Below are 12,091 nucleotides of genomic sequence, written 5' to 3'. Positions count from 1 at the left end.
TTCATGTTTTTTCTACAGTGCTGCCATAGTAGAAGAGCCAAAGAGGAGAAACTTCAACAGTCCATATCATTACACAGCCAATACCATGCGCCACTATAGGTACAGTACTAAATGAATAGACTCTATATGTAAAGTTGGTTATAGCGGTGCACTACCTTGGATAATATTATTATTCTGTTTTGATTTTACGATTCTGGGACAATGTACGGTAGCTGCAATGTTCCAGTAATTTAGTGCTTTGCTGCTTTTAAGTTCAGGGATGTGCAGCTACACATGCGCAGTTTTTTTTTATCCCCCCTCTCGTCAGAACTTTGGTTTGTGAATCTTACGATTTTAGTGCCAAATGACTTGATAAACATTTTGGTTTAGATATAATGTCACATTCATGAAAATCTGTATGTCACTTATTTATGAAAATAAATTAATTTCAAAAAATCTTTGAGGTTTTTAAGGAAAGGATTAACTGGCGTGTGGAAAATAGGCAATATTAGGCAGTATTCCTCCAGGTGGGTAGTCTAAAGCAAGCGGTGGTAATTGTTTCAGATGTCTAACAGTTCAACTGTAGATGCTAAAATGTCTGCTAGTATTGGTAGAATTCAGTGTAAAACAAAAGGCATAAAATAGAACAGTAAACAGAGTCTAGTAACAATTACAGAGTACAATGCCTAGTACACAGGTCTATGAAAACGAAGGATAGAAGAAAAATACAGAGAATATCATTCCTTGTTAAAAAAAAGTGCTAGCTGTCTGCCTGTCATTCTGATCTTTTTGCTTTAAAGATAAACTCCAGGAAACTTAAAAAAAATCCACTCTTGCAGTTGGGGGCCCCCTTAATGCAAGGGTTAATTACTCATTATGTCTATGTGAGAGATGAAGTGGCTGTTTTTTTACTGTGGTCTGTAGACGGAGTCTCTGCATTATACATACTATACAGGGACATTAACCCTTTATGGTGGTATGCAGAGGAGGCCTAGACCTACAATCAACCATTGCAGGAGGGGCGAACTGCAAGGGTGGATTGTTTTTTATATTGTTGGACTTGGGCTTTAATACTTTATTTGCCGGGAGCAAATATGCAGATCAGGAATTCAGACAGTGACTATATATATATATATATATATATATATATATATATATAACTCAACGTGTGTGTGTGTATGTATGTTCCAGCATCACGTCCAAACGGCTAAAGATATTACCATGAAACTTGGCACACATGTTACTTATATGTCAGCAACAAACATAGGATAGGTGGTTTAACCCTTACCCACCCCCATTTGCCATGGTCAGGGTTTTCCTTTAAAGTCCCATTCAACTCTATGGGAAATACATGTTACTTCATAACTTCCAAACGGCTGTAGATATTTCGATAACACTTGGTCACATGTTACTTATATGTCCACTTAAACTATAGGATAGTTAATTTATCCCTTAACTACCCCCATTTGTGAGGGTCTGGGTTTTTGTTTAAAGTCCCATGCAAATCAATGGGAAATGTATGTTCCCACATAACTTCTGTACGCCTGGAGATATTTCAATAATACTTGGTACACATATTACTTATATGCCAAATAAAAATATATAACAGTTAAATTAACCCTTACCAACACCCTTATATAAAAGATGGGTATATTTATATTACTATGATTTTCCTCCCCAAAAGGTTAAGATAGGAATACCGGGCAACGCCGGGTATTCAGCTAGTTATTAAATAAGTATTCAATCTAGAAACTGTAAAGTAATGAGTATTTTCAGGAAGTGTTCCACAACGGCAGCCCATACTTTTTTTTTTTAATGACGTTTTCTTTAAAGTGTTTGTTAACCCCCCCCCCCCCCCAGAAAGGGAAAAGAAGAGCCTGGTCCCTTAAAGCAGATTACACAGCATAGCACTTGTGCTGTGTAATCTGCCCCTTCTAAACTGTAAAGTAAAAAACAAAACAAAACCTGAACATTGTATTTTCTGTTTGCCCCCTCTAAACAGACCATGATAACCAGGGCAGCTCCACCCTGATCACTGTGGTCAAAGTGACTCCCTCCATATAGGGCTGCTTGCTCCGCTCTCCTCTCTCCCCCCCCCCTCCCCTCTTCTTTCTCCCTGTCATATCCCTCTGTGTCTGTCTCCGGCCCGCACCCCCACCTCTATTCTTGTAAAATATAATTTAAACATTTTCACTGCCAGCCTGTCTATTAGAGGCTGACATAGCACACTGTGTCATTTAGTTTACAAAAATGAGCGCCGTAAATACCTAATTTGAGCTGTCTTCAGGCTGGTCACGTGGCTCGCAGCCGCTTTACAGCTATGAGAGGCCACGTGATCTCCCCGACTGACGTCAGAGGGAGATCACGGCCCCTCCCTCCGAAGCAATGTATCGGAGCTGGAAAGCGGCCGCGAGTGATGGGACCGGCCTGAAGACAGCTCAAATTGGGTATTTACAGCGCTCGTGTGCTATGCCAACCTCTAATCGAGGGGCTGGCTTAGTCTTGTATATATGGGTTAACAAACCCTTTAAGGTTTGGTAGTGTGATGCTATGGCATCTATGAAACATGTCCTTTAAGTGAAATTTGTAATGGCACCTGGAATTGCCTAGAAAACCTTGAAAACATTAAAGGGGTTGTAAAGGTTTGAGTATTATTTTTAAAATATAACAAACATGTCATACTTGCCTCCACTGTGCAGTTTGTTTTGCACAGAGTGGCCCCGATCCACGTCTTCTGGGGTCCCTCAGCAGCTCCTCCTGCATCAGATAATCTCCCGGGGGATCTCCCGGGGGATTACCTTGCGGGCGCACTCCCGAGTCCAGCATTTGCATACATAGACACGAATGCCGCGTCATTGGATTTGATTGACAGCACTGGGAGCCAATGGCTGCGCTGCTAACAATCTATCCAATCAAGAGCCGAGAACCCCTGTGCAGAGGGATGGCGCATCCCCTATGTGGGAAATTCCAGGGCTCGGGTAAGTAAAACGGGGGGCTTGGGGGCCGGTGACTGACGGGTGTTTTTTCACCTTAATGCATAGGATGCATTATGGTGAAGAAACGCAAACCTTTACAACCCCTTTTAAGTATAACTTAAAGAACACAATTGATTTTCCATGCTTTCTAACAGGTATAAAGAAGAGTTTGCTTACTTGTTTGTATTCTAGCAAAGGTATTCCAAAACATACTCACTTCAGTTTTCTTTCTGTCTTATAGTGCCGGTTTGCCCTTTAATCGCATTGTAACACAGTGCACGTTCCTGTGCAATTCTTGTGCGTTTTATTTGAATGGGCTAAAATTGCATTGGATTGCACCAAAAGTAATGCATGCACTACTTTTTAAAAGCACACTCACTGCACCAGATCCCATTATACTGTGGTACTATGAGATCCGGTGCAGGAAAACTCCCAGAGCTTTCAATCCGCATTTGGGGTATCATTAGGTTTATATTGACAGCTGCAGCAGATCGCACACTCAGTGCATTTTGTATGTGGTGCAGGAAACACGCATGGAGAGTGATTTTCCGGCACCACGTTCTGATGTGAACCTTTACACAAAGCCTGATGTGTTGAAATGCTTAGTGAATTGGCGAGCTGGGAGACCATTTCACAATACTGCAAATATGTGAACATTTTTGCGGCAGTGCATTGGAGCGAACTGCGATAAATAAGCTCAATGGACTTTCCAACTGTTGCAAATTTAACTCTGAACTCCAGGAACAACATTTTTTATTTTAGACATATTCTTCCAACAACTATAAAGGATAGAAGTCCACTTTGTGTTCATCAAATACTTTTGCAGATTCAAATATTTCCTTGAAAATGAGTGATGACATCATACACATAGCCTGTGCAGAGAACTGTGGGAGGGACCCATATATACACATGCCTCTCATATTTAGACAGTATTACCATTGGTTGGCTTCATATCCATAGTTGTCCTTTTAAAATCTTAAATGATACAGAAATGGTTTTGCCATTTTCTTTGTCATGTCAAGTGTATTTGACATGATTTCGCAGTTATCCCAACAGACTTGAGAGAAGGATGTCTAATAAGTCCAGGTATGCAAGATTTTATAAATGCCTTCAATTTATATCTGATTCTTGTGACTTTGGAATTCCATCTGATCCTGTGTTTAATCCTGTTCTTTGTCCTTTGCTGGCACCACTGCAGTTGCATCCATTGGTTCTCTGCACCTACCTCAGTCCTCCTAACACATTCTAGAAACTGGTTCTAAATGAAGGTGATGTTTGGAAAGACAGGCCTTCTTTGGCAAGGAGAAAAAAAAGCTGTGGGTGCTTAGGATTCCTGCTTGCTGTTGTCATTTTTAAAATGGCAATCGCTATCGTAAGCTGTATAACCTCATCTAACAGGAACTGAGGAGATCTCATTATAATCCTCCTTATTCATTGGGTGTGTTAAACGTGCGATCCCTTTGATGAGGTTAATACTAAACCTTGGGATTACTTCCAAAGAATTGATATGCCTAGGTCAAAGGTTTCTGGCAAGTGACCTGGGTACCTTCAGGAATCCCGTAAATGGCACCCCTTAAGTTTTGTACGGTTGCTTTTGTTTTGTTCTTTAGTGATGTTACCATTCCCCTTTCTTTATCGTACACCACGGGACACAGAGCCATGTTCATTACATAATGGGTTGTATGGTCACCAGAGGTGATTGGACACTGGCACAACCAATCAGAGACAGTTCCCCTCCATATTGCCCCTCCCATCAGGGGAGTACCTCAGTTTTTTCGCCAGTGTCTAAGGATTGGACGCGTGGAGATGTGCTAAGGGAAGCTCGACTAAAGAGCCCTCTGGGGGCTAAAGGAGCTAGACCGCCGGGTCCATCCAGGACGCTAGAGTATTATGCCGAAAATGGATGAGATCCGGGCCTCACGCATGAGGCATCGCCTGTAATTTTTCTCTTCGGAGGACTGGGCTTTGAGGTTCCAGCACTTTCGCTATTGCAGCTAAAAGGCCTGGTCAGAGTCTTTTACAAGGCCCAGGAAAGAGGTCTCCTTTAAATAGGAACCCATACCCCTCAAGGTTGGCACACAAACCCCACTGAGATGGGGGAAGATTGGTACTGTCTGTAAAATCAGCAGTTAAACCTGCGGCGGGGATAAAGGTAAGGGAAAAAGGAGCCTAAGATTTTTTTCTTAAGGACCTTTTTTCAAGAATTTTTTGAGGGGTGTCTTCTCAAATTTGGCGATTAGAGGGAGTAAAGAGCTGAGTTTACTCGCCTCACTCCATAGAAGCGTCAGATCCACAGGCACGCTTTCTTCTGCAGAGCTCTGCTCACACGGCGCTGTTTCCTTCCATTCAGAGACCTGAGAAAAGGTCTGTTAAAGCAGGAAGAAGCCCTCCATTCTTCCAGGCATGCCGCCCCAATAAAATTAGTCGCGCGCGCACAGGGGGCTTTATCGAGAAGGGACAGGAAGTCTCACGTAAGCTCTATGTGGTTATCTTGGGTTATTTTAAGTTGTGGCCGATCTTGTTCGCAGGAATATTGATGGACACGTTCTTGACTTCTGCATGTCGTACTAATGAAGTAAATTTCATTGCTTCTTCCTCCTCACAGCCTGCTAATGACAAAAACGTTTTCCATGTCCAGTCTAGTGCTGTGGGGGTTAATATGAGCTGATGGACCCATCAGACATTTGTCAAGAGCGCCAGCTTTGCCCATCCATCCTTCCCGCCTCCTCCATTTGTAGAAGCCATACTATAGCTAGCTTTCAGCAATAAAAAGTGCTCCATGAATGGAGGAGGTTGCCCTTTTATGCATCCGTCCATCCTCCATTTATAGAATGCTTTTCATAGCTGGAAGATATAGTACGGCATCTATGAATGGAGGATTGGACAGGAAGGGTGGGCATGGCAAGTGCCTGTGATGGGTCCAATGGCTTTTATAAACCCCCACAGCACCAGAAGATTAACCCTTCAGGGGTATGGGGGGCAGAGAATGGGAAATTTCAACTAGGAGTAGCCACAAGTACAATTCACATTCAATGTGTATGTAATGTTCTTATGTGTTTTTTTGTTCTGTATGTGTGTGTATATGTGTATATGTGTGTGTATGTATGTATGTATGTATGTATATATATGTGTGTGTATATATATATATATATATATATATATATATATATATATATATATATATAATCTCTTAGAATTTTAATGGTTAGCAGAAACTAAAGCTTTTGTTCATTTCCTGTGCTGATTAAGTGAGCCAGTGTTGCAGTGTTACTATTGTAAAAGTTCATATAAGCAGTGTTTATAGCAAGGGATTTTTAAATTTCCATAGAACGAACTCTATTAAACAAAAACCATGCTATGGGTTACTATATTCCACTTTATTTTATCTGGCATACAGTCTATAATGTGCAGTGGCAGTATAATTCCATTTTGAAGCGTTGACATACCGAATGAAGAAATTGTTGCCTTTCCTGATCATTACAGTGGACCTATATCAAAGGGTCTGCACTAAAGCTGCCCATAGGCAGTACAGCAGGAACTGGACGAGGTTTAAACCATTTATGGACAGGCTGAATGTACCCAAATTGATTGATTTTCCACGATCGTGTGTATGCAAGTCGGAAAAAAAACGTTTTTTCCATGACATTAAAAACGGTTGTGTGTAAGCGGCATTAGAGTTCTAAATATCTATACCTTGGGGACTGCACACTTGGTTTTTATAATTTTCTCAACTGTTTTATATGCTAATTATAGGGGCTTTGAAGGATGTATGTAGGCTGCCTTGGCACTTTTGGTAATTTGAAGTCTACATGAAAGTGGTTAAAACTGCTAGATGATTGCAGTGTGTTTGGGCAGCATTGGGGTGAATCCATGCCAATGTTCTCCATAGGCTGGTAAAGTTGCCTGTTATTCATAAGTTGTTCTCTCTCTCCTACAGGTATCTATAGAGAAGAAATTGGAACCCCAGAAAGCACAGTTTTGTATTTGAGTGGAAGCTGGAAATGACCTTGATCTGATTTGTATTATATTATGTTGATAGACTATTTGGTAGGGGTTTTTTTTGTACAATTTAACCCATCATTTAATTTCACATGCTCTTAAATCTGCTGTAATTATACTTCTAATATATTTTTACTTTTTGTTGCTCATATTGGAATGATTTATATTAAATAATTCTTGTGAACTGAGCTATTGCAACATTTGCAGTCTTATTTGATGACTGTTTTGCCATTCTTTGGGTACTATATATGTTTATTTTTTAACTTTTAGGTCTGGACGGTTTGGTCTATAGATCATAAAAACCTGGCATTTTTGGGTACACGGGAGGCACACGTGCAGCTTATAGTTTACTGCCATAAGCCTGTCAAAATTATTGACATGCTGAAATCCCGGCTTCTATATACAGCTGTACACTGTTCCAAGCAGTACGATTAGGGCCATATGCCTTCAGGGGTGTGTGCAATACCTGTGTTTGTGACATGCATCTCTGTATACATGTGACTCTGTACAAGTACTGCTCAGAACCGTTTACAAGCGGCACATATTTCAGCCCCTTGACGCCGACAGTACACATATATATATATATATATATATATATATATATGTGTGCAGCCTCACTGGACTGGGCTATTTTTTTTTTCCATGGGGCTGCGTATATACGTATATACGTAATAGCTGTCTTTGTACTGGAAGCTCACTCCCAGCACAGAGACCGGGACCCAGAACTTCTGATTGGCTATCACAGTAATGAGCCACTGCGAAGCCCGCCTGTGTCTGTGTGTCTCTCTCTATCTCTCCCCCCCCCTCCTCCTTGCAGAGAGAGAAACAAATAGCTGTTTGTAAAAGAATACATAAACAAAGGTATGGTTAGTGTTTGGGTCAAAGGTTTTTGCCCAGGAGAGCCACAAGAGGGAGCGCGCACTCTCTACACGGCAGGGAACCCGATGCTCGTGGCCGGTGGGTGCGAAAGCTCTATTTGTGGGGGAAAAAGGACGTTAATTTTGTTTGGGTACAACATCACACGACCGAGGCAATTGTCAGTTAAAGCGACGCAGTGCCATATCCCAAAAAATGGCCCGGTCATTAGGCAGCCAAATCTTCCGAGGCTGAAGTGGTTATGCAGGGTTTTTATTTTTATTTTTTACAAACGCTATACACATATGTGGTATCGCTGCGATCATCGGGAGCAGGAGAATTTATTTTGTTTTTTGTTCTTTGGTAGTAGGTAATAATATATTAAGCTAAATTTAAAAAAATATATATTATATATTTTGGGCCAGTTTATTTTTTGATTGAAAAAATAAATAAAAATCAGGAGATATACATTTACCATGAATTGAAAGCCCAATTTGTCCTTCAATAAACATGGTATAATCCACCTGAATGCACAAAGTAATCAATGATATGTACGTTTTTACGATCACATGCCAAAGTTGCAAACTTTGTACTTTGACGTTTAACATTTGTTCTACCCTTAGGGCTCTTTCACACGTCCGTTCAGTTTTTCAGATCAGTTTTTTGTTCATCAGTTGATCCGTTTTTCCATCAGTTTTTCGTCAGTTTTTCGTCAGTTTTTCATCAGTTTTTGCATCAGTTTTTGCATCAGTTTTTGCATCAGTTTTTCCATCCGTTTTTTCATCCGTTTTTTTTTTTTTCTTTTGGGGCTTTTTACATAGAAAAACGGATGTTAGCGGAACGGATGATAAACGGATCATCCGTTAACGTCCGTTTTTCGTCCGTTCCGTGTTTTAGACGGAAGAAAAATAGGGTTTTCTTCCGTCCAAAAAAACGGAACTGAACGCAGACGGATGCTAACGGACGTTAGCGGATGCTCATCCGCTAACGGACGCTAGCCCATAGGGAAGCATTGCGGTCCGTTAACGGACGTCCAAAAAACGGACGAACGGAACGGACGTGTGAAAGAGCCCTTAGGCGGAAAGGGGTTAAGCATAAAAACAGTCTGCACTAATGGGCGAATGGACAGCTAGCAAAGGAACCAGTATATGCTAATTCCAACAAATTCCAAAAGAAAGTGCAGCGCCAAAAATAAAAATATTAAAATCAATACATGTGTCAATATTCATAAATATGCTAAATCTCTGTACCGTAATTTGCAGATTTACTATTTGGATATCACAGTTGACATTCACGGTCTAATTTTGTGAAAGACGCATTGCACTTTATGCTGTATGAACTTTGGATTTATCATAGACACCATATTTAATTGCACAGTGCTTTAATATTTAAAGTTTTTATACTCGCCCATTAATTTATATATGATTGTTTATTTATCGGCTCTTTTATGAATACTGACACGTGTATTGATTTTAATCTTTTTGGCGTTGCACAATATTACTATATTTTTATTGTTCAATGTTACAGGAAAATTCCATACCTATAGCACATAGTTGTATTGGTGTTATCGCAATTACTCACGAACTGGGTACTACTGATAGTCACAACTTGGGACAAGCTTTTAAAGAGATCCTTTCTACCGGTCAAGCACTACTGATGGACAATCTAGCAAAAACTCTACAAAGAAAAATTTATATTCTCCAAAACAAACATTATTAACAATAGTGTCAGATCTTTAATCCACCACAAATAATACACTCACCAGAAACAGACCACGTATAATCGCTTTCAATTTCACAAACCAGCGGCTGGGTTCTTCCTCAGAGATATCACTCCGATCCAGAACAATAGAAGCTCATCGAGTTTGCAGTGTAGTTTGCCAGTAAATTCCTTATACAGCGCACTGTTTGTCTGGTCATTAGCCTAGGCTTATGACATCATGGAAATACAGTGTAGCGCCTTATTGAAGTACAGGATCTATGCTTCTGGTGCGGGCATTATTGGTGGTGTATTAAAGTTGTTGTGGACCTTTACATATAGCCAGTGAAGTGGCTGGCCCCAGTTGGTAGAGATGAAACCAATCATCCTTCATATGTTGTACCTGTCTATCTGCTTTCCTTCAAACTACAGAATGTATGCAGTTTGTCTCAGCATTTATGAAGCATGGAGCTCAAGTTACACTTGCATACCTCCCAACTTTTCGAGTACCGGACATTAGAGTAGATAAGGGGGGGGGGGCGGCTGGTGACATCTATATGTCGGTGACAGCTATCGCGTGACTGCGGGAAGACCGTGTCTATGCGGGAAAGCCCCGCAGGATCCGTGCAGGTTGGGAGGAAAACTTGTCAGAAGTGAAACACTGATAGCAAGAAATGAGGCAGGAGACAGATCTGACACTTAGTGCTCTGTGTTGAGTCAAGCTCACAATATATAGGGATATTTCATGTCCAAGGATTACAACCACCCTAAGGAGTGAAAAACAGGGGAGGGGGAGGAGGTGCACTGTAGTACAGTCACATTTGGAGGTTTTAGGAAAAGACACCAATACATGGTAAGAGGTGTATTACACTTGTTTGGAGGCACAACAAAGAAGAAATCGCTTGTTATTGGAACATTGTATAAAAGGAGGTGTGTTGTAGTGTCATCACCTGTTTGGGAGAAGATGTGGTGTGACTGTTAAAAATTGAGTGGTATTGCATATCGGATTTTCTTCACCTTTTGAACTGTGAAACTGGGTACAGGAGAAACACATTACCAGCCTCTAAAGAGGGGTATGTTGGTCACCATATTGCACTTTTTTTTCACAAAAGTTTTGTTCACATGTTAGATTTTGAACACTGTGACCTGCTGTGGGCAAATAAACACACCATCATCAGGTAGCTTTACTTTATTAGATGGGCTAGAGCGGACTAATTCCATTGTTGATTCATTAATAACGTGTTTTTTTTTTTGTTTGTTTTTTTATACACTGTGGTTGATTCTCATAATTGCCATCTTTTTGGAGAGATCCCTCTGTCTCATCATACCTTTTCTTACATTGATTGCCAATAGCCCTGGAGGTATCCCATCAAATTGACGAATGAGTAATTATAACTAACATATGACATATTTCCACCACATGGAAAGTCGGTCCCGACGCCGTAGGTTTTCCTCACGTATCGGCCTTAATGGAGGAACATTGTCTTCTGGCAGTGAGGACAAACTACGGTACATTGCTCAGTCACATTTTTAGAGAAGGACTAGTTGGAAGCAGAGGAACCCCCCTCTATCCAAGGGTATCCTAAAGAGTGGCAAAATAGGAGGAAAGGGAAAAGGCAGTGGGAAATACAAAAAGTCTGGGGACTCCAGAAAAATGGACTGTACAACCACCAGGAGCCAGAAGTACCCTCGTTAATGCTGCAATGCTTAAGCTGTTGTCCACCAGATATGGTGACATGAAGGTCATCAATCTATCAGACATCCGGTTTGAAAATGGACATCTAGATCTTTTGAAAAAGGGGTTTTTCCTTTTCTCCAACATCTAGAATGGACCATTTTGAAGTCTATAAGGATTGATGTCTATTTTTAAGAAAAGGTACATTACAAGGTCCTCTATTCAAAGGTACAAGTTACAAACCAGCCAACTGAGGAAATGAATGAAATTGGACACCGTGGCTATTGACCAACTAGTGTCTTTATTACAAGAAGGTGGATCATTGTCGGATGACGAGGCATCCATTGTAACAATACCCTGGCAAAGGATTTAGGGCCAGATTCAGGTAGAAGTGCGGCGGCGTAACGTATCGTAGATACGTTAACCGCCGCAAGTTTTCATCGCAAGTGCCTGATTCACAGGGCACTTGCAATGAAAACCTACGCTGGCGGCCTCCGGCGTAAGGACGCGTAATTTAAAGGGGCGTGTGCCATTTAAATTAGGCGCGCTCCCGCGCCGGACCTACTGCGCATGCTCCGTTTCAAAATTCCTGCCGTGCTTTGCGCGAACTGACATGATTTTTTCGATCGGCGACGTGCGTAGCGTACTTCCGTATTCCCGGACGTCTTACGCAAACGACGTGAATTTTTTTAATTAGACGCGGGAACGACGGCCATACTTTATACAGCACATACGTGTGCTGTGTAAAGTTAAGGCACCAAAAACGACGACTAACTTTGCGACGGGAAACTAGACTAGCGGCGACGTAGCGAACGCGAAAATCCGTCGTAGATCGCCGTAACTCCTAATTTGCATACCCGACGCTGGTTTACGACGCAAACTCCCCCCAGCGGCGGCCGCGGTACTTCAT

The 12,091-nt window shown here is 41.3% G+C and overlaps 1 protein-coding gene across 1 annotated transcript in view; it reads left to right on the top strand.

Moving 5' to 3' along the window:
- Positions 1-6,918, top strand: part of VPS37A (VPS37A subunit of ESCRT-I) — a 58,934-nt gene extending 52,016 nt beyond the window's left edge. Inside the window, exons 11-12 of the mRNA XM_040334657.1 lie at positions 19-99; positions 6,892-6,918. Coding sequence (XP_040190591.1) covers positions 19-99 — 81 coding nt within the window. The 3' untranslated portion in view covers positions 6,892-6,918. The remainder of the gene's footprint in view (positions 1-18; positions 100-6,891) is intronic.
- The last annotated feature ends 5,173 nt before the right edge of the window (positions 6,919-12,091 follow it).

This window comes from Rana temporaria, chromosome 1, assembly GCF_905171775.1.
Source record: "Rana temporaria chromosome 1, aRanTem1.1, whole genome shotgun sequence".
Lineage (NCBI taxonomy): Eukaryota > Metazoa > Chordata > Amphibia > Anura > Ranidae > Rana > Rana temporaria.
This window is presented reverse-complemented; position numbering and strand designations above follow the sequence as displayed.